This window comes from Dioscorea cayenensis, chromosome 7 (genome assembly GCF_009730915.1).
Source record: "Dioscorea cayenensis subsp. rotundata cultivar TDr96_F1 chromosome 7, TDr96_F1_v2_PseudoChromosome.rev07_lg8_w22 25.fasta, whole genome shotgun sequence".
NCBI lineage: Eukaryota > Viridiplantae > Streptophyta > Magnoliopsida > Dioscoreales > Dioscoreaceae > Dioscorea > Dioscorea cayenensis.
In genome coordinates, this window is record NC_052477.1 from 18,886,736 (window position 1) to 18,908,280 (window position 21,545).

The window sequence follows — 21,545 nt, forward strand, 5'->3', positions numbered from 1 at the left end:
CTAATTAACATGTTTTTTTCTCTTAGCATTTTCTAATTTTCTTTTGTTGTGCAATAATCCCTTCTTTGATTTGTGGCCTCTTTTATTACATTCACCACTGTGTCAATGAAATAGCATCCTGGATGTTAATTGCAACAGCTTTATTTCTGTCCAGCTGCATCAACATGTGTAATTTGTTCTCCAAATATCAGTTAGTTAATGCTTCTGCCATGGATATTACTATGGATTGTACCACTCAGTTGTCCTTGTGATGGGTAACTCTGTTTCATATAAATGAAACTGTAGGAGTATTAGGTAGTTGAATTTCTTGGATTTTCAGACTTTTAAGGTGTTTTATCTCATCCTATATTATTTGTTCATTTTTTTCCTGTATCTTCTTTTAGTCATGGCAATTCTATTGTGCAAATTTCCTTTGCCAAGTTATTCATTTGTGTCCTCTGTTAATTATGACTGCCTAGAAACTAGATTTACCTACTTGTTACAATGTTTTCATCATTAAGGAATGGAACATAAAGAAGCTCGTGTTAGTGCTATGCGATCTGCAATATCTGAAACATTTCCAGAACCAAATCGGCGATTATTGCAAAGGTTTGGCTGTTATCTTATATATATATATATATTTTTATCTAGCATTCATCATTTTGTTCTAACATTTACTTCAACTGTCAATTGCTTCCACATGAACTATTTTGATTGTAAATGCTTTCTGTTCTGTTGCATTGCGAATAAAGTTAAGCAATTTGAAGTCATTCCTTTTCTTTTGTTCAACTGGCAAATTTACTAGTCTTATCCATAATGTTGTCTCCCAGATACGGCTGTACAGCTTAACCTGGAAGAAAAAAACTGTGTTGTTCGAAGCATTTAATTACTTAGAATCATTTGTAAACGCCTTATCAGAGATCTGTTCCAGTGGCCGAACCAAGCTACTTTCTTTTTTCCTCCTTGAATCTTCAGTATGCTATATTGTTGCAAGACTTTGTAAGTTCTTGCAGCGTACTCCTAAACCCTTCACATCCTTTATGTTTCACTTTTAACCAACTCTATGTTTAGCAATCTTTCTCTAGGTAAATTTTTTGTTGATGATAATTTTGCTGTTTATATAAGCAATTTAGAGGAGAGAAACTCAATAAACACTGTTATTTTAGGAGGATAATAATACTTTTTTTTTTGTGTTTATTCATAGCGGTACATATGCCGTATATAACCAGTAGATAGACTAACAACCTTGCTACCATCTCTTAAAGAGTGGTATCTAACTCGTAGATTACAGATAAGAGTAACAATAAGTTAACAGACTCCCTAACAATATACATGGATTTACAGCACCCCCTCTCAAGCTTGACTATACAAATTCATCATACATAGCTTGTCAACATGTTTTTCAAACACAGGTCATTCAAGAGAGTTTGTGACTATATTCACTGCTTGTTCTCTAGTTGAAACATAAATGATACACATTATTCCTTTTTCAATCTTTTTCCTTTATAAAATAACTATCAATTCCCTTGTGCTTTGTCTTGCCATGATGAACAAGATTGTGAGAAATACTAATTTCTGTTTTATCATTGCAATAAAGTTTGAGAAGGGCAACAACTTCCACTCTTAGTTTCATCTGTAGGTTCTTCCATAACAGTTCACAAATTCTGTGAGGCAGGGCATGTAATTCAGCTTCAGCACTACTCCTTCCAACCCCGTCTTGTTTCTTACTCCTCCAAGTAACAAGGTTTCCTCCATACATAGGAACAATAATCTGAGGTGGTTCTTCTATACATTATTGAGCCGGGCCCAATCTGCATCCATGAAGCCCTCAATACTCCTATCCTCAGTTTTAAAGCAGTCTTCTTCCGGGTGTGCCCTTTAAATACTCGAGAACTCTATATGCTGCTTCCATATGCTCGTAAGTTGGTGTAGGCATAAACTGGTTGATGTTGCTCACAGCAAAGCTTATACCAGGTCTGATGTAAGAAAGGTATATCAGTTTGTCCACTATTTTTGAAATTTGGCTCAGTCAATTGGAGGACTTGTCTTGCGAACCCAACTTAGTGTGTGGATCCATAGGTGTATCTACTGGATTACATCCAAGCATACCCTTCTCCTCTAATAGGTACAATACATACTTTCTTTGACAAACTGAAATCCCTGAATGATTCCGTGCAACTTCCATACCAAATAAGTATCTCAACCTACGAAGGTCCTTGATTTCAAATTCTAAAGCAAGGCCCTTCATTATTGCTATCATTTTATCTGTCATCTCTAGTGAGAATGATATTGTCTACATATGCTATAAAAATAGTTATCTTACCATTTCTGTTTTTGAAGAACAGTGTATGATCAGCATGAGTTTTGCGTGTATCCTTGGTTCTTAATTTCTTTGGTAAATTTTCCAACCATGCACATGGTGACTGTTTAAGGCCCCTGTAGTTTAAGGACCCATACAGTGACTTCTTTAGTTTACACACTTTCCTTTCTTGCTGTCTTCATCAAATCTTGGAGGCAAGTCCATGAATACTTCTTCTTCGAGTTCCCTGTTTAAAAAGGCATTTTTTACATACATTTGTTCCAAGGGCCAATCTAAGTTTGCAGAAAGTGATAGAAGTATTCTTACAGTAATGATTTTTGCCATGGGAGAAAAAGTGGAGATGGTTATATTGAACATCATTTGTAATTAAATGCTTAGTACAGGATCTACTTCTCTTTCTCAAAGCAACAGGAATTTCCAGATCAGGGATCGTGGAGTTTCGTATATGGAGTTCGGTTTGAGTCTTGGCCATGCATGGATTTGGACTTTCACTGTCCCCTTTAGACCATGCCTCTCTTGAGTAAGTTAACTTACAAGGCTGTCTTGACATGTGAGAATGATGGTGGGGGGAACTTGACACTTCAGAAGTTTGCATGTTTTTAGGTGGACTCAATTTGTTCGAGATTTCAAGAATATGTTGCTGTTAGTGTGGGTCGGATATTGTGTTGAAAAATTGATGATTTTCTCCTAACAGCTCAGGCAGATTTTTTTCTGAGATTTTTCCTCGTGCTTCCTGGGATATTTTTATTTTGGAATTTGAATTTTTTAGATTTGGTTCACAGAAAAATCCCAAAAATCTAACGGATTTGTGCAATTTGTGGATTTTTTGTTTGCAATTACTTTAGCCCTAATATCTGCATTTCTCAAATACTCCCTTGAGGTAAATTTTCATGAAGTATGGTTGATTTTCCAAAAAGATTACATCAATTAAATTAAAGTATTTGTGTTTGGGGGGAGCATAACATCTAAATCTTTTTTGGGTGGTTAAATAGCCTAAAAATACACATTTATGAGACCTAGGATCCAACTTTGATAAATTTGGTGGAGAGTCATGGACAAATGCAGTACAACCCAAAATTCATGGTTACAGAGTGGAGAAAGATCATGAGTTTGGAAAGTGAAATGCTAGAAAATCCAATCGGGCTTTGAATTTGAGGACTTTGGATGGCATACGATTAATGAGATAGCATGATGTTAAAATTGAATCACCCCAAAAAATTTTGGGTACTTTGGTAGCAGACATGATAAACTTGTCGATGTCTAGTAGGTGCCTGTTTTTCCGTTCAGCAACCCCATTCTATTTAGGAGTACTAATACATGAGCTGTATTGAATAATGTCATGATTTTGAAAGAACTATCCTAGAATAGAATTAAAATACTCTGTTCCATTGTTGGATTGAAGCATGTTAATCTTGGCATGGAATTGAATAAGGACCATGTTATTGAATGTTTTGAAGGCATGTTCAGTGTCAAATTTCCCTTTCAGCAAATAAATCCATGAAACTCTAGATTGGTTGTCAACAAAAATAATGAACCAACGATATTTTGTAATTGTTCCAACACTTGGCGGACCACAAATATCACTATGAGAAGGTTTATAGGGATGAGGAGGTAAAAAGAAACGTGTATGTTAAGCCAACTGACAAATTTCATACTGAATCGAAATATCTTTATTAGGAAATAATGTAGGAAATAAATGCTTCATATACATGAAATCAGGATCACCTAAGCGAAAATTAAGTAACATCACATTATTGTTTATTGAACTACTAGGATGACCAAATGCTGAGTAGGCTTGACTGTTGACCTGTGGATCAATTTTAAGGTAGTAAAGGCCAACAACCGACCTAGCATTGCCAAACCTTGCCCTTGAACTCAGGTCCTGTAAAACACAAGTATGATCAGAAAAATTAGCCCCACAACTCAAATCCTTGGTCAATTTGCAAACTGAAATCAAATTATAGGCTAGCTTTGGCACATACAGAACATCTTTATAAGACAAGATTGGGGCTCAACCGAATTGTTCCAGTACCTGCAACACTTGAAAATGAGCCATCAGTCAAGGTAAATCGATGATTACTAGAACTAGTTGAATAGGTAGAAAAGAAATGTGCACAGCTAGCCATATGATCAGAATCACTAGAGTCTACTATGCACAACTCACCTAGATCTTGTAGACCATTGGCATGAATGAACACCTGATTGTGTCATTAACAATGTTGGAGGTGTGGGGTTAGAAGAGAGAAGGCTGCAAAGTTCCAGTTGAGCAGCTGAGAAATTGGCTAAATTTAGAGTTCGCAAACTTCATTGAATTTGTTGGTTGGTTGTCATTGCCCCTTGAGGCAATTGGGAGCCCAGTTGTCTGCCTTACCATGTAATTTCCAGCAAGCATCCTTGGGGTGATAAGGTTTGTGGTAATTGTCATGCTTGGGGACTGAACAATTGGAATTTGAAGATCGAGCAGTAAGGGCTGTTGCCTTGTAGGAAGAGATAGGAGTGTCACTGAGCATGACATGGTGTCTATGTTCCTCCCTTTGACCTTAGCAAAAACCTCATCAATTGGTGGGATGGGACGGACTCTAAGGATTCAACCATGTACCTTGTTTAGTTCCTTATTCGGGCCAGCTAGAACATCGAAAGTACAATCTTTGTCTAACATGTTTTAAAACAAAACAACATTTTTGGATCTTTCCATGAGTATGCTGTAAAAGGATCAACCTCTTGCCAAAGTTTGTGTAAAAGGGAAACATATTGAGTTATCCCTAAGTCGCCTTGGCGAAGGTTCTTGGCCTGGTTCCGTAACTTGAACAATTGTGAAGAGTTTTCGAGGTCAAAATATGCAAGGACATGGCATCCCATATTTCCTTCGTAGTGGTGTAAAAGAGGTAGGTATCTCCAATACTCTCTTCCATGGAATGCACTAACCATGCCATAACCAAAGAATTATTTGAACCCCAATTAGGGTATTCAGTATTGGTGATAGGTCTGTGTTGGAAATATAGTACCACATCGGTTGTGTAATAGAAGTGTAATGGGTTTATATATAGGTATAGAGGTTGAGCCACTAAGTCTTGAGACTTTTTGGGTGTAAGATCCTTAAGCCCATATAGAGCCCATTTAGGGCCCACTAGTACCAAAAATATAGAATCTAACAGTCTGGTAATTGAGCCATCTAGAAATTTATCTTACCTTTCCCACGAATAAGCATGGCAGTCGACCTAGACTGTTGAAGATAGAGTTTGCCATTAAGTTTGTGGGTGGTTATCTGTAAAGTGGTGCAAGAGTTTTGGCAAAAGCAGTGGGATTAATTTTAGTGGTAGAGTCAGAGAGATTAGGGATTGCGTATCTCCCTGAATCACTGCTTAATCCAGGCATTGTTTCTCTCAACCCTTTAATCACTTACAAGCTCTGATACCATATAAGCAATTAGGAGGAAAGAAATTTGATAAACACTGTTATTGTTTGAAATATAGTACCACATCAGTTGTGTGATAGAAGTGTAATGGGTTTATATATAGGTATAGTGATTGAGCCACCAAGTCTTGAGACTTTTTGGTGTAAGATCCCTAAGACCATATAGGGCCCACTAGTACCCAAATACAAAATCTAACATGGTATCAGAGAAATCTAATGGAACCCAATATATATATTATAAAAAAAAAGGACCTCTGAGACACAAGTGGTGTTCAAATCCATGTGAGTAGGACCCCTAAGACACAAGTTGTGTACAAGTCCATGTGTGTAGGAACTCTGAGACACAAAATATTGTACAAGTCCTGGTAAACAAATCTCTGGTGTACAAGTCTGAGCAAGTTCGACCGAGCTGAACTTGAGGGAGGGTGTTGGAAATATAGTACCACATTGGTTGTGTGATAGAAGTGTAATGGGTTTATATATAGGTATAGGGGTTGACCACTAAATCTTGAGACTTTTTGGTGTAAGATCCCTAAGCCCATATAGAGCCCATATAGGGCTTACTAGTACCCAAATATAAAATCTAACAGTTATTTCAGGAGGAAAAGAATCCTTCTTCTTGAATTGATTCATAACAGTAGATAGTCTTTATATAGCTAGTGGATAGGCTAATAGCCTCACAATCTCTTAAAGAACCGGAACTAACTCCTAGAGTACCAATAAGAATAACAACTAAGTCAACAGACTCCCTAACAATATACATGGACAACAGTTTATGTCATGTACATTAGTTCTATGCTGTTGGAGCTAGCTGCCTGTTAAGGTCCCATAGTATCAAACATTATATTACTCACTAATTAATGATATTATTTTTTATGTATCACATATGCTTTGAGCCTTTAGCTTGCAAAAAATTGCACTTCCTGTGATGAGTGCTTTGGTTCCTGTCACTGGTGCTTCAAACAAACGTCTCATTTAATTTTTGAGTTGTTTATTCCATTAGTTGTATTATGCTTTCAACTGCTTGTCAACTATCTGTGATGCACACATACTAGACTCTTGTTGAAATTTGAAACTGCTCATGCTTTTGACTTGTTTTGTTTGTACTTAAGGTTTGCTATAAAAGTTCCCTTATTAATGAAGCAATTATGGAGTGGCTAAGATGATGGTATTGCTCAGAGTTATTGTTGTTGTTACAGAAAATATCATGCCTGAAAATGCATAAATTTGGTTTTTCAAATAGATGCTGTAAAATATCATGCCTGAAAATGCATAAATTTGGTTTTTCAAATAGATGCTGCAAACTGTTAACTTTTATGCCCCTTTGATCTTACTGTTTCTAGTTGTCTATTCATTGATTTGTAGTCATTTCCCTCTTTATTTTATTGTTGTGAATGTATATTCTTTTTATGTATCTTGATCCCCAGGATTATGAAAATGATGCACACAATTGCTGCTCATACATCTGACAACCGAATGACTCCGTCTGCTGTTGCTGCCTGCATGGCACCATTGTTATTGCGGCCACTTTTAGCTGGTGAATGTGAGCTGGATGATGACTTTGATGTAAATGGTGATAATTCTGCTCAGCTACTGGCAGCAGCAAATGCTGCTAACAATGCTCAAGCAATCATTACTATTATTTTGGAGGAGTATGACAACATATTTACCGTAAGTTGCAAACATAAATACTTCATTTGATAGTTCTAAATGCTGTATCAGCTTGGCAGAGTATGTGTTTATTAGTCATGTTATTGGTATAATGGTGTTGCACTTCCACTGGACTAGAAAATTGTGGTAGCAGGTGATCTGTTTAGAAGGGAGTAAAGGGACTAGAGAGATAAACTGGCACGAAACTAGCATAAGGATACAAACGTTCATTTTGGTTCATTTTGTTTGAGGGTTAACTCTTTGGGCTAATCTAAAGGACCAGTTACACCAATTGTTGAAAACTTAAACTCATCTAGGCAAATTACCAGGGCTGTGAATGTACTGGATTGGTTTATATATTTCATTATTTGGTGTGGTTATAAAATTTCTAAATGCCTTCAAGAAGCTTTTAACACAGATTATCTTCATTAGTAGTGACTAACAATGTGCAAATAAAAATATGCCTTAGCATATGCCATATTTTGTTAAACATTCAGCAAGGATTATGCCGACCAACTTAATCCTTTGTCATGATCAGTGTCACTTGCCGTATTTTGGAACCAATTATTCCAAAGAATATGAGATTCAAAAACTAATCTGGGTTTAACTGCATGAGTTTATGTTACAGCAAATACCTTTGGTTTATTTCCGCCTTTTTTTTGCTGGGTTCATGGTTTAATCAATAAATGCCTCTCACAATAAACAAGATTGTAATCACTTGTAAGAAATAGCGTTCCTTATGTACAAGATGAAGCTTGAAGTGGATCTTAAGATTGGGTTCTTTTGATAACTATTTGTGTTTGTCCTTATGCTTGTACAATACTGTTTTCTGATCAATGTTGCTGCCCAACTGGGCATCGTGCCAACCTGTAAGAAAAGCTTTCCTTATTTATAAGATGAAGCTTGGGGATTATCTTAAACTTTTCGTGCTTTTGATGACTATTTACGTTTAATGTTCATATTACTGCCTTTATTTGATGGATATTTCTTCCCAAATGTGCATCTCAGTTATCTTTGTGCACACGGGATACATTTGTCCATTGAAATTTTTATGTGTGTATCCTTTTGTTAAAGTAGTTTTAACTTAATAGGCTGTAAATGTTTCAGGAAACTAGCCATAGGTCCTGTGTCTATTAGGATATCAGTGATATGCCAATCCATTCCATTGTAGTATTCACCCTGTATTTTACAATTCTTTTAACAAAAATAATTGTCTAATTCCTATTGGTGTACTACTGGTAACGATTGTAGTAGCAAAGGCTTGCTACTCTCTCCTAGATGTAGTGTATTTCCTTCAATTCGAAAGGATTTTTTAGGTATTTGATTACACTGTATCATAGGCTTTTGAGAAATATCTAGTGTGGAGGATATAGATATTTCTATATTCCTAATAAATTCAGGAGGATGAATTTTAGTTATTGATTTGAATAACTCTGGTACTGATATAAATTCTTTTATTCTTAAAGAGATTCACTATGATGTGTATTACTTAGAGCATAACTAACTTCAAAAGAAGTAGGGTATGGTCTAGCATGCATTCTCACCAAATTTTGGTATTTTAAGTCTTGTCGTAGACTAAAAGCTTTATCAAAAGTGCTGGTCAAGTAGACTGACACTGTATTTTGGATGTACCCGTAAGTACAAACTTTTTGTAGGCTAGATTGCCTTGCACTATTCCAGTGATTGCATTAGCTGGGTTAATTAGTCTATTATTGAGAATGTTTAGGTATTTGGACCCCTAAGCCCATATAGAGCCCATATAGGGCTCACAAGTGGTGTACAAGTCCATGTGAGCAGGACCCCTGAGACACACGTAGTGTACAAGTCCATGTGTGTAAGGATCTCTGAGACACAAAGTAGTGTATAAGTCCTGGTAAACAGACCTCTGGTGTACAAGTCTTAGCAAGTTCGACCGAGTCGAACTTGAGGGAGAGTTGGAAATATTGTACTACATCAGTTGTGTGATTGAGGTGTAATGGGTTTATATAGGTATAGAGGTTGAGCCACTAAGTCTTGAGACTTTTTGGTGTAAGATCCCTAAGCCCATATAGGGCCCATTAGTACCAAAATATAAAATCTAACAAAGTTTGATTCTGGCTTCTGGATGATACCCTTTTCTCGGATCGTATCCTTATGGATGAACTACCTTGATGTTCTAATTTCTCCACTATTTCATAAAAGCTTTTTGCCATAGGATTCTAACTTCCCTAATATTTGAGATCATCTTTCCAGTATTTCATACTTTTGTAAAGTGTATAATTCTTAATTTTGATGAGTAATTTCTCATTTTTGTTTTGAATTTTGGAGTTAAATGATCTATCATTTCCTCTGATTCTTCTGTATTACAAGTTTGTAATAACTCCCTAAGTTTGCTCATTGCATTTAACTATAGCAACTTTCTATTAATTCCAATTCTAAAGATCCTTATTCCAGAGTTTTCTTGTTTTAATTTATTTTAAGTCATGAGTTAGGATATCTTTATCCTAATTTCTAACCCATTTTAAATAATTTTATTTAACTTATTTAGTATTTTCTGGGATTTTCCCAGTTTATACTAAAATTTGAAGTGTTAATACACCAAAATTTTAGCTTTACCAAATTAATTTCACTGATGCATACTGAGGCATTGGATTGTTTTTCCTTCATAGGATGAAAAATCTTTCCAAGGCGTTCTCTGTCACCAGACTCACAAATCGAAGATAGTGGAAGTGAAGATTCAATAATGGATGTTAAAGATAATGGATTCAATGATCCAGAGAGCATTGTAGATCCTGTAATGGATGATGATCCTGAGCGTGTGTTTAGTGGCAAACTGAGTGAAACCAGTGGTTATGCTGGTAGCGACCTCTATGATTACAAGGTGCACAACTGCACGCATTATATTTGATACGACTTATGCTGTTAATATTTGATTTGATTTCATCTTTGATATGTATTGTTATATTCAGATTATATCTGCTTTGGTTTCAAGTATGAAGATATGGGTATTGTCTTTTTTTGTGTTATAGAATTATTATGATTTATACATGCATGAATATTTTTTTAACTTTCTAAATTATGCCATGCATCTTCTGTTTTGCTCACTTCACAGGACAATTTATCTAAAGCCAACATTACTTTATTTTGGTTGCTTGAGTATGTATCCTCTTCAGATTTCCTTTCTTAGAGATTGATTGTTCATTGCCAGCCCAAGCATTGATATCCTTTTTTTATTCTGTTTGAGTTTTGACATAAGGTTATCAAATACTATGTTGATTCATTTTTTAAGACCTATGTGTGAAATGGCACTATATTTGTACCTTCTAGGTATGAGACTGGGGGCTTATTCACATTTTGTGTTATTTGCCCAATATTTAAGCCTTTTTACCAAATATTCAGAAAATTTGTACAACCTTTTTTCTGCTAAATTTGAGACCCTAGCACAACTATTTAGATTTAACTTTTGTATGACCATTGAATTTCTAAATTTGTCTTACTTTGCATACTTCTTTGCTTAAACTTTTCTTGTTTATAATTTTTCTTGCTTAGATTTTACTAATGTGTATTTCTTTTTTTCAATCAGGTTTTTGGTAGAGACGATTCGGATACTGAATTTCCGAGAGAGAGTCAAACTTCAGCAGTAAAGATGGAGCCTTTAAGGGATTCAGAGCCCCTGCCAAATGAGCATAGTTTGACAATTAAAAGTTTTGAAAACACATTAAATGATGATAGTCCAAAAGTTTTGCCTATTTGTGAAACTCCCCCACTAGTGGGGGAGTTTCTATCTTCATTTGATCCAGGAACATCGTTTGCAACTCCATTAACAGAATATCGTGCAGAGAGGAACCCTACTAAATTGAATGGATCGCGCACCCATGTAAAGCGCTCAAATCTGTGGGGACACAACAATGTAAGTTTCTTGACGTAAATCCTTGGCCATGTGGACCTTGCGGCTTACATATATTATTGCGAAGACTAAACATTTTTTTTCTTGGTGGGTGCACTAATTTCATTCTTCCATTATGAGATAATGTTATGGCCATTATTTGTTTTGTGACTTGTTATTTCTTAATATTTAGAGTATATTATCCATTTCTCGGGCGGCAAGTGTTAGCTTCTGTAGAGTATATAAAGAATCCCTTAGGTTTCGATTAATTATTCATTTTGTGGTTCGCTATTTCTTAATGTTTAGATTACATTGTTCATTGGTTCAGGCAGAATATTTTATCTTCTGCAGATAATAATATGTAAATAATCACTTAGGTGTGGATTAATTTTGACTGTTGGATCTTCCGTTATTCTGCCATTTACCATGTAGAATGTCAGTTTTATTCATGTCAAAATCATCAAATTGTTATTTAGTTTTTAAATAAACACCGAATACATCCTCCACCATTCTTTGCTAAATAGGGATGACAATCCAACTGGACCCCATGGTGACCTTCCTAACTGTGACCCAAAAATACTCCAATTTCTTGGGGCATTTTTCGAGGACAAGATCCCTGTTCTAGCCTGGAATGGGATGGGGGGAGGTTGGCAAAAGGACTCCCCGCACCAATCCCCATCGCTGCCCTGATCCCCATCCTTGCCTTGATGTACATATACTTTGAAATATTTAAATAATCCTGAAAATGACTAAATTTCTAATTGTCTAAAAATCTGAAACCCCTATTTCCTCTTGTTTATATCATCCTTAATCCCATGTGAAGTTACTATAAACATCTTGTGACCTTGCCTTAAATCTCGCGGTGTTCAACCTATTTTATCATCATTTCCAATTCTAGGAGATTTGTGGTTTTAGTGGCAAATAGGGTTTTTTCCCCTCATAATTCTTTGTTTATATAAAAATTATTACTCGCCGGGGAAAGGGACTGAGACAGGAATCCCCATCCTCTTCAGGTTTGGGGACAGGTTTCACATATGATTCCCCCGCCAAGGATAGGGCCTTGTTTGGGGGTTGGGTTGGGAATTTGGGAACAGGGTTGGTAATGACACCCCTGCACATTACCATCCCTGTTGCTGACCACTGTCCTGGGCAATAATTGTAATAGCAGTACAAACCTGGGAAGGATTAGATACCGTGGTGGTGATAATATATCAAGTTTTGTTATTTTGTGGGTAAAGGATTGGGTTGTAATTATAGTTTTATTTTTATTTTACGTTTGGATTTATTTGAAACATTTGAGTTGTATTATCTGTCATGTTAATCAATAGTATGATGAAAACTTGTTTATGGACTGTATCGTTGGCTTAGAAATTTCTCGGTCTGAAGTGCTCTGGCTATAAACACCAAAGTGTATTCTGTAATTTATGTTGTAATTATCACCAGTACCAATTTGTGTTTTGAAAGGATCCTTCTATGAGTTTCATTGTTATTGACAATGCATTTGTGTCCTAAGGCTTCTCTTGTGCAATAAGAACTATTTTTGGTCCTAGTTTTCTGAATCTAAACTAATAATGGGGGTTTATAATGTCTATTTTATTTTGCAAAGCAGTTAGTGGTTTTTCCTTAAAGATATGCTATCTTTATTGCAGGCTAGAAAGAATCAATCAGCGGAATCAGTTGATTTATCTGGCGAAGAAGAGTACATACTCTGCCTATACATCTTCTCATTTCATAAATTATCTTATCTAAATTTTCAAATTTTCTCTGTACTGCCTTTCCACTCGCTCAACATATTAGTCAAAGAAATCCAAAGGAATAAAACATTTTTAGATTATCAAAATGCAAAACAATAAGAGCAAAATGCAATCCGGTGAATCATTTTCAAGTTATTCCCGTAGTACATGTTAGAAATAGAAATTCACATACCAGTTTTCAAATGGAATAAGGTAGAAATACTCAGGTATGTTTTAGCTGCTGAAAAGAGGTGCAATTTATGGCACTGTGGGACTTGGTTGGGCTCTGGCTGGTACAGAGTTTGGCTTGGCTTTGCTGTGATATCAATTTCACCTGCATGAGCCTGAGGTTGGTCCTGGATCTGCATCTTTTATAAACCAGGCTAGGCCTGAAATGCTTAGTGTTGAACATGGTAGGATATTTGCTTCTGCAATATATGCTAGCTTAAATGTATTTTTAATAGAAGTGGATAATGCACATTAATGAAACTTAAAAATGAGCAATGTTGCCCAAGACTCATCTGAAATAAATTTGGGCTTGAACATGGTAGAATACTTGGTTTGGCCCACAACCTAAACTATTGAGCCTTTTCCTTGTATGTTGGCCACTAACATCTCAGCCCATTGGTACTCCTAAGTTGACACTTGGATCGATCAGATTTCAAATTTTCTACCATGAACCCTTTCGAGGATCTCAACCAAGTCTTACAGGTCATTTGGTTGTGTGTCGATTTGCTAATTTGTTATTGTCCTTTTAATTATTTTGAGTAATCTTTACCCCTTCTCCTCACTTACTATGTTTGTTATTCATCCTCATATGCACCTCAAGTTTTTCGTTTTGGGTGTATTTCATTTTCTTAGTATCTTTATATTTCTTCCTGCTGGAAGGCTATCAATCAAATAGTTTCTGTTTGCACTATTATTTTATTGTGGAATATGAAATATGGACTTGTGGTTTTATTTTAGACTGGCTATTCAAAGGCTTGAGATTGCAAAGAACGATCTTATGATCAGGATTGCAAAAGAGGTACAAATAGTAATTATGGGAGCTGCTTTATTAGATGATAGTTAATGACTTGATTCTAACTGGGGTGTTGTGTCTCACAGGCTAAAGGAAATGCTATACTGCAAGCAAGTTTAGAAAGAAGAAAAGCAGGCTTTGCATGAACGGCGCCTAGCCTTGGAACAAGATGTATGCTTCTAATTGATAAATTTTTTATTTTTTTATTTAAAGTTTTTCTAAATCAAAGTTTTGGGTGTAAGCTTGTCATTCAGTAAAATGAATGGCAGATGTTTACCAACTAACAACAGCAAGGTTTTTGATTGCTAGATCAATACATCTGATATTATATTGATGTACTGGCATCTTTAGTTCATTTATAAATTATCACCTCCTTTTAATTGCTCCCTTTGTAAACTGTTGCTATTATAACTTGCTGAAACACAGAAGTGTTTTATTTTGTTTTTATACCTTCTGTGTTGTGCACTTTTGTACTATGTTATTTTTAAATTGCTCTATTTATTTGTTTATCGACGTATCTCTAGCCTTGTTATCTTTTTTTTTTTTGTTGGTTGGTGTTTTCCTTTAAATTGTTTTTATTCAACTCTAATAATATCAGAGGGCAGGCCTTTGCAGAAGAATTATGTTGCTTGCCCATTAGTAAGGATCCCTACGTCATAGATTGCTGCATCTGTATGAACTTTTCAGTTTGTATTGCGTGATTGTTAGATCTAGACGCCTAAAATTAAGTTGTTAGATTGATATATGTAGTTCCTGCATGGGTTATAACCTTCATTTTAATGCTTCCTCAGTAGGGGCTGCCATCACAACTTTCTGAAACAGGAGTATTATTTTGTTTGGATACATTTTGTTGAGTTGGCAATTTACTTTTAGTTTTTGTTTCTTGACATTTTCTAGCCTTGTAATCTTTCCAGAGTTTGTTGGCTGGTATCCTTTTCCTTTTTCCTCTCCAACACTCTAGTCATATTTGTTGCAGGCCTTCACATGCTAATAAGGTCGCTTGTTTATGAGCGGGTGTCCTTTGGTTATATGGTTTGTTATCTTTAACACTGAGTTTTTAGAAACTAGATTTTTATGTGATAGTCTCCACTAGATTTCATAGGAGTCCTCTCAATTATTATTATTATTATTTTTAATGGTGATCTTTCAATTAGATTCCTGTTTTTGATCTTGGAAAAATATTCATATAATCCATTTCTTATTACAGTTTCTTATGGTGAATTTGGTTTCAAGCTTTTATGCCTTGGCATTGTTTTGATTTCAATAGTGAGTCGGGAAGCAAAGTGGCATGAAGTTGGAGGATTTGGTTTTGTGTTGCTTCATGTTTTGCTAGCCTTTCAAAGGACAGTTAGCTTCCCTGAAACATAGGGAGTAGAAAGAAACTCTGTAGGTGCAAGTGCTATCGATCTTCAAGTAATTTAGATGGAGGTTCAGGTTGATTCTTCAAAATTTTGAGAATTCTGGGCATTTTTATACTGCAAAGGTTCTAGTTTTGCAAGACAACAATTAAATTAAAATGAGGTCACAAGAAATGAGTTATGGAGGCCTTAGGCTCGGAGTAAAAAGGTTTTGTTTAAAAAATTTAAAGAATTTTTAACATTAAATCAAAATGAGTTGACAAGAAATGATTTATGGAGTGAGTCCTCGGGCTCGGAGTCAAAAGGTTGTCACAAAAATTGAAAGAATTTTTAAAATCAAGATCATTATTTTCTCTTTCTAAATTTTGTTATTTTTTGGAATTAATAGAATTTAATTTATTGTTGCAATTGCATGGTAGGATTTTAGAGGTGGGAGCAATTTCGTAAGTGGAAATTGTAATTGGTTACGAACCTCAAGAATCGCGTGAGGGATAATAAGGATAGGAATTAGTGTATTTGTGTGTTTAAAAAATTCTAAGAATTTCAAAAAGTAAGATCACTGTTCATCTTTATGTCTAAACTTGGTATTTTTTAAGAATTACTGAAATATAATTTAGTGTTACAATCTGTAGAGGAAGCTTTTCAAGTGGAGGGTTGTAGAAGACGAGAAGGTTGACCTAAACGAATTGTATGGTAAAATGATATGTCTAAGCTTGGTTTGCCTAGTTTTTTGGCCTTTGATAGAGTCATATGGAAAAGAAAGATTCATGTAGCCAACCCCAAATAGTTGTGGCTAATGGCTTATTGTTGTTGTCATACAATTTAGTGTCATAATAGCATGGGAGAATTTAAAAGTAGGATCATGAGTGGAGACAGTAATCAGTTACAAGTCTCAAGGATTGCAGGAGGAAAAAAGTCTAATTTAATAATATTTCTGCAAAAGAATTACATATCAGATACAATTTTCTTTAAAATGAACGTTTCCTTCAGTAGGTTTGTGAATGGAGATGCTTATTTTAATTGTTTTATGTTTGAATCATGAATCCCTGATTTTGATTATGTGATGGCTATATAAATTTGAAGGCCCTTTTTATATTTAGGGTTCTATGTACTATGTATCAGGATGCCAGTTGATTTTGCAATGCAATTTTATGTTGATAGAGACATGGAAGTAAGATATTTGCTTGTATCAAATTGTGATGTTAGACAGGAGTGGCTTCTCATTCATGTGGGTTAAGATACTCATGATCGAATTATTGTGTTAGTCAAAGCTTCGATGGGCTATCTTTGCTTCATGCAACAGTGTCCATTAGGAGGTCATCGAATGATAATCGTCCAGTTATTCCTGAAACTGTGATGTTAAGACTGGAGTGACCTGTGTGCTTCAGTAAAGTATGATTTTTCAGTGTTGTCTAATTGTCATGTTAGTCAAAAGTTTTGGTGGGGCAAGCTATGCTTCATGGAATAGAGGTCTTCAGGAGGCCATTGGATGATGTCCTGTCTAGTTACTGTTCTAAGGCCATTACAATGTTTCTTGAATTTATTTTAACTTGAGGAAAATAAGTAAATCAGATGGTACTCTACCTTAGAGAGGGAGAGATGCATTATTTAAATGAAGTAATAATGTCAAAGAGAGATCTCCACATTGTCAATAGAATTGGTAATTTCCACCTTGATAAACTATTGCTGTCACTTCCAGAGCAGGAACTCATTGTTTACACAGCAGTATGAAGAATTCCCATCTATAATGCAAGTGAAGAAGCTAAAGAAACCTGGAAAGTACCAGAAGTTTTTCCTCCTAGATAGTAGTTCTACATTCCCTGATGAACAAATACCTGCTGACCTTTGACAGGTCTTAGTTTAACTTTGGCTTTATTATTGATGGCTCCTTTCCAGTAAGCTTCTGTACTGTACACAGCACTTCAACAAATGCTCATTTAAGGGACTGATGTAGATATATGACATCATACTGACATCATACTATGGAACTCTTGATATTTGGACTTGTTTTCTAGGAATATCTGTAGTCTTTATCTTAATTTATGACTCAATTTTTTGCTTAGAGGTACTAAACTGTATTTGCTCTAGGAGATATGTATTTCTACTAAACTAACTTCAAATGTAATGTTGATAATTTATTAGGTTTCAAGGCTGCAAGAACAATTACAGGCTGAGAAGGACCTTAGAGCAGCATTAGAGGTTGGCTTGAGCATGTCTTCTGGACAATTTTCGAGCTCACGTAGCATGGACTCAAAAGTCTGTTACTTTCTTTTGGCTAGTGTCTTTCCTTGATGCATTTTCTTCACATGAAATTCCATCATCCTATTTATGTTGCCTTTGTTTCAGACTAGAGCAGAACTTGAGGAGATAGCCCTAGCTGAAGCAGATGTTGCTAGGTTGAAACAGAAGGTTGCAGAGCTACACCTTCAACTTAACCAACAACGACAGCAACAGTATGGTTCTCTTTCTGCTGCATGTGATCGCTATCAGCACCTTCAGCATCATCTTTCACAACCGTAAGTTATTTTTGTTGCCATTCAGTTATTCAGTTCTTGGGGTTTTGTTTAACGTGACTGCTGAAACCTTGATTTTGTGATACTGAAGTCATGGTTACAAAAAAACTAACATTTTATATTTTATACAATTCGTGGACTCATCACAATGTGCCATAAGCCATATGTATATTTTGTTCAATGATATGCCTCACTTTCTAAGCATGTAATTATCCCATGAGTAGTGATTCAACGTGTGAAAAATCCTTGCGGAGTGCTCCATATGAAGTGCTCAAATTGTATCAGAGGGGTGATCCCAAATCATTTTGGATTACCATAACCTGGAGATATTTCTTTAGTTTAGTTTGTTTCCCTGTTAAGTGAATTGAAAGAAAGTGTGGATTTCAACCCATGAATAAGAAGAAAGAAGATGAGCATGATATATATATGCTCACTTGTTTGGAAATATCAACTATTAGTTTGATGACTTTACCTTTGTAATTTTTTTCGGCACTTGCCAGTGGGGTTTATCCACATATTTATTGATTTGGGGTAGTATTTTACAATTTTGTTTAGGTAGCTGTGGTGGTGGTCACCAAGACTTGTTTAGAAGTTAACTATTACTCTGATGGCTTTTACCGTTGTAATTCTTGTTTCTTTGTTAATTCTTGCCACTGGGTTTATCCACATATATATTGATGTGGAGGGGTATTTTATAATATTGTTCAGGTAGCTGTGGTAGTCGCCCATTGCATTGGACATGTCTTAAGTAGGTTGGTTCAAATTGTTTATTGGAATATGAGCCATAGTATGGTTTTCATAAAGTGGTTGGCTGACCAAAAATATTACCCTATAGCCCAATTCAATCTGAAAGCTTAAGGTAATAGGGTAAGAGGGCCCAAGCTTATATATTTATTTAGATCCTTGTTTACCAATGTGGGACTAGTTACTCTAGTAACCACGAATGCATTTGGTCCCTTTTTTGTTTGTGGATCACTTTACCAAAAATTAAATGTTGGATTTTATTTTTTTTATTTTTATTTTTATTTTTTTGACGTAATATGGTTTTTGATGAATGTGCATTATTGCTTTGATAATTTGCTGGTTGGGCAGGCAATTTTATTTTTAGCTTGGCATTTCGATGACAACTATAAGAACTTTTAAATTTGTAACTTTCATTAAACTTTATCTCCCAATTTTTTGTATTTTCTTGTTTATAGCATGATATTATTATTCGCTTTTACATCATATCGATGGGTTTATTTGGTCTCCTTATCCACCTAAGCAAGCTTACTCATTTTAAATACTATTCTCAGTATTTCAGTTATAACTAGGGTTATCTGTTGATGTGAGTTACAAATTGCATTCCTGACTGATCATTTTACCTGCTTTATTTTCATGCCGCAGAAAGATCGTTCAACAAGATTTTGATATGAATCTTGCCTTCTGCAATAACGAGAAGAAACAAAAAAGTGAGGCATGTGTCGTTAGTTCTCCTTCCTCTTTCCTCTAAGTGTGTTAAATGATTATTCTGCAACTCTTTGAAATGTTTAATATTAATTATTTCCTTTATGCAAGTTTTTAATCCTAAAGAACAGTTTTAGAAAATGGTAGTCAATTAAAGCATACGCAGGTACTTAGCTATCAGATCACTGAATCATTAGTAACATCTATTCCATTGTCAAAGATATTCATGGTTTCCTGGGCAAACAAATTTATTCTCATCCTAAGAAAAATATTCCTCATATCCCTCCTCCACCCTCATTTTTTCCACTAGCACAAGTATATTGAATATTTTGATCTGTTGCTCTATTTCTCTCTTTGTTGATATTATGTAGAAGAGCATATTATTGGCTGAATTTTATGACTTGCCAATACCAAATTCATGAATAGTCAAAAAATATGCAGGGTTCTGTTTATCTGGTTGCCTTTTCATTTTCAATACCAAGTGAGTGCTGCATTTATAAACAACAGATACAAACAGAATATGCTTGAACAACTGTTAATGAGTTAATCTATATTAGTCCTTTGGAAATTGGAGCAGTGTACTTGGGTTAGGAGTAGTAATGTAATGCCAGGGATGGACTAGGTCGGAGTCAGGCTGGTTTATTACCTTGTTCTTGTTATGGCTGAGCTCAGGTTTGCGCCTTCGTACTTTTTATTAGCTTTATCTTTATTGGTGGTGACAATTCATTCATTTACTCAGTTGCTGGTTTATTTCATCTACCTTCTGTTTCTTGAAAATCTAGTGTCTTTCAATGCATAGCAGCTGTAGAATGAGATACTGCACAATATGATTAAACCTTATACTATTAATTATTTTGATTTTTCAACTATTATTCCCAAGACATCATGGTATATTTGTTTTAGGGTAAACTGGTTCTATAATAAAAATTAAACAACTAACTGGATGTTGCAAGATGCTTAAATTGTTTAAAGCTGAGTCCTATACATTAGAATATGGTCTTTATAAATCACAGGTAGTTGTTAAATAAGTACTATTTCATTATGAATTTTAGTCACCTCTTCCTTCTTTATTGAAGTTCAAATTGATTACAGGAGAGCTCATCAGTAGCTGATTGGAGATCTGTTGGTGGCAAAAACCTAAACAGAAAACATTCTCTCGATAGAAGTCTTGGTGATGCAAAAGATGCAGAGGCATCTACAAGTGTGCCATCTGAGACAAATTCTTTTGTCCCTGAAAATGTTCATCTTCCTAAAGCCATTGAGGTATGTGAAAGCTGTTCCTAGAATATAATTAGATCATTTATGTTGCAACTAATCACAAGTAATGACAAAGTTGTCGGCATTAGGGAATGGAATACATGAGGCATCCGCCAATGGCGTCTTCGACTTTGGTCGAATTAACAACCCGTCTCGACTTCTTCAAGGAACGGCGGTCCCAACTTATGGAACAACTCCATAATCTTGACTTGAGTCATGGAACATCCTCTCAGGGAACGGCTCACAAATTTTCACCTCCATGGAATAGCCCTAGATGAAAATGGGATGCCAATAAGCACAATGCTTTGTACATCTATGACGCCTGTGTCTATTTTTGCATTAACTGCAACTATTCGTTTTTCTTATTCACTGTACAGTCTTAAATCATCAGATGATGCAGCTAAGTATTCTCTGGTTATTTGTAATGGTTGTAATGATTTGAATGGTCGTAATGATCATGCCAAGGTTGTAAATCCTGTGCTTTTTGATTTTTTTATTTATTTTTTATTTTTTTGTCAGATTGTTGTTGTAGTTTGTGATAAAGTTTTACGGCCATGACTATGGTATGCTTTGTTGCAAATAATATTATCTGAGTGTTGTTTACAGATGTGAAATTGACTAGTTGAATTGCATTATCGGACTTTGTAGGCATCAAAACCCTCGTTTAATCATGTGAAGGGGAAGCGAGATATGTGAAAATTACTGCTGGATAATTTAGCCAATTTACTTCTACACAACAAAGTTGTACTAATGCTTGAGTGTGGATGAACATATACAGAATGAAACAATTACATGTTGGCAAAGAACTAGAGATTTGAGACTTCAAAAATAGGAAATGAAAACAAATTGCAATAGACAAATAAAATGCCCAGTAACAAATGGATGTGCCGTGGTTAATCACTGCCTTAAGAACGATTTCGGTAGACCCTTGGTGCAAGTCTAAACTCCGAGTCGCTCTCCAAGGTTAACACATCCTTTTTCGATGGCGT

The 21,545-nt window shown here is 35.4% G+C and overlaps 1 protein-coding gene across 1 annotated transcript; it reads left to right on the forward strand.

Annotated features, from left to right (window-relative positions):
* The first annotated feature begins 477 nt into the window (after positions 1-477).
* Positions 478-21,111, forward strand: LOC120265125 (rho GTPase-activating protein 7-like). Its single transcript, XM_039273031.1, is given in 14 exon segments — positions 478-588; positions 7,141-7,384; positions 7,436-7,444; positions 10,020-10,223; positions 10,926-11,252; positions 12,878-12,927; positions 13,928-13,988; positions 14,069-14,110; positions 14,112-14,153; positions 17,483-17,596; positions 17,687-17,856; positions 19,240-19,309; positions 20,392-20,562; positions 20,646-21,111. Coding segments are annotated over 14 exon segments (1,779 nt in total). The 5' UTR covers positions 478-502; the 3' UTR covers positions 20,835-21,111.
* Positions 21,112-21,545: the final 434 nt, after the last annotated feature.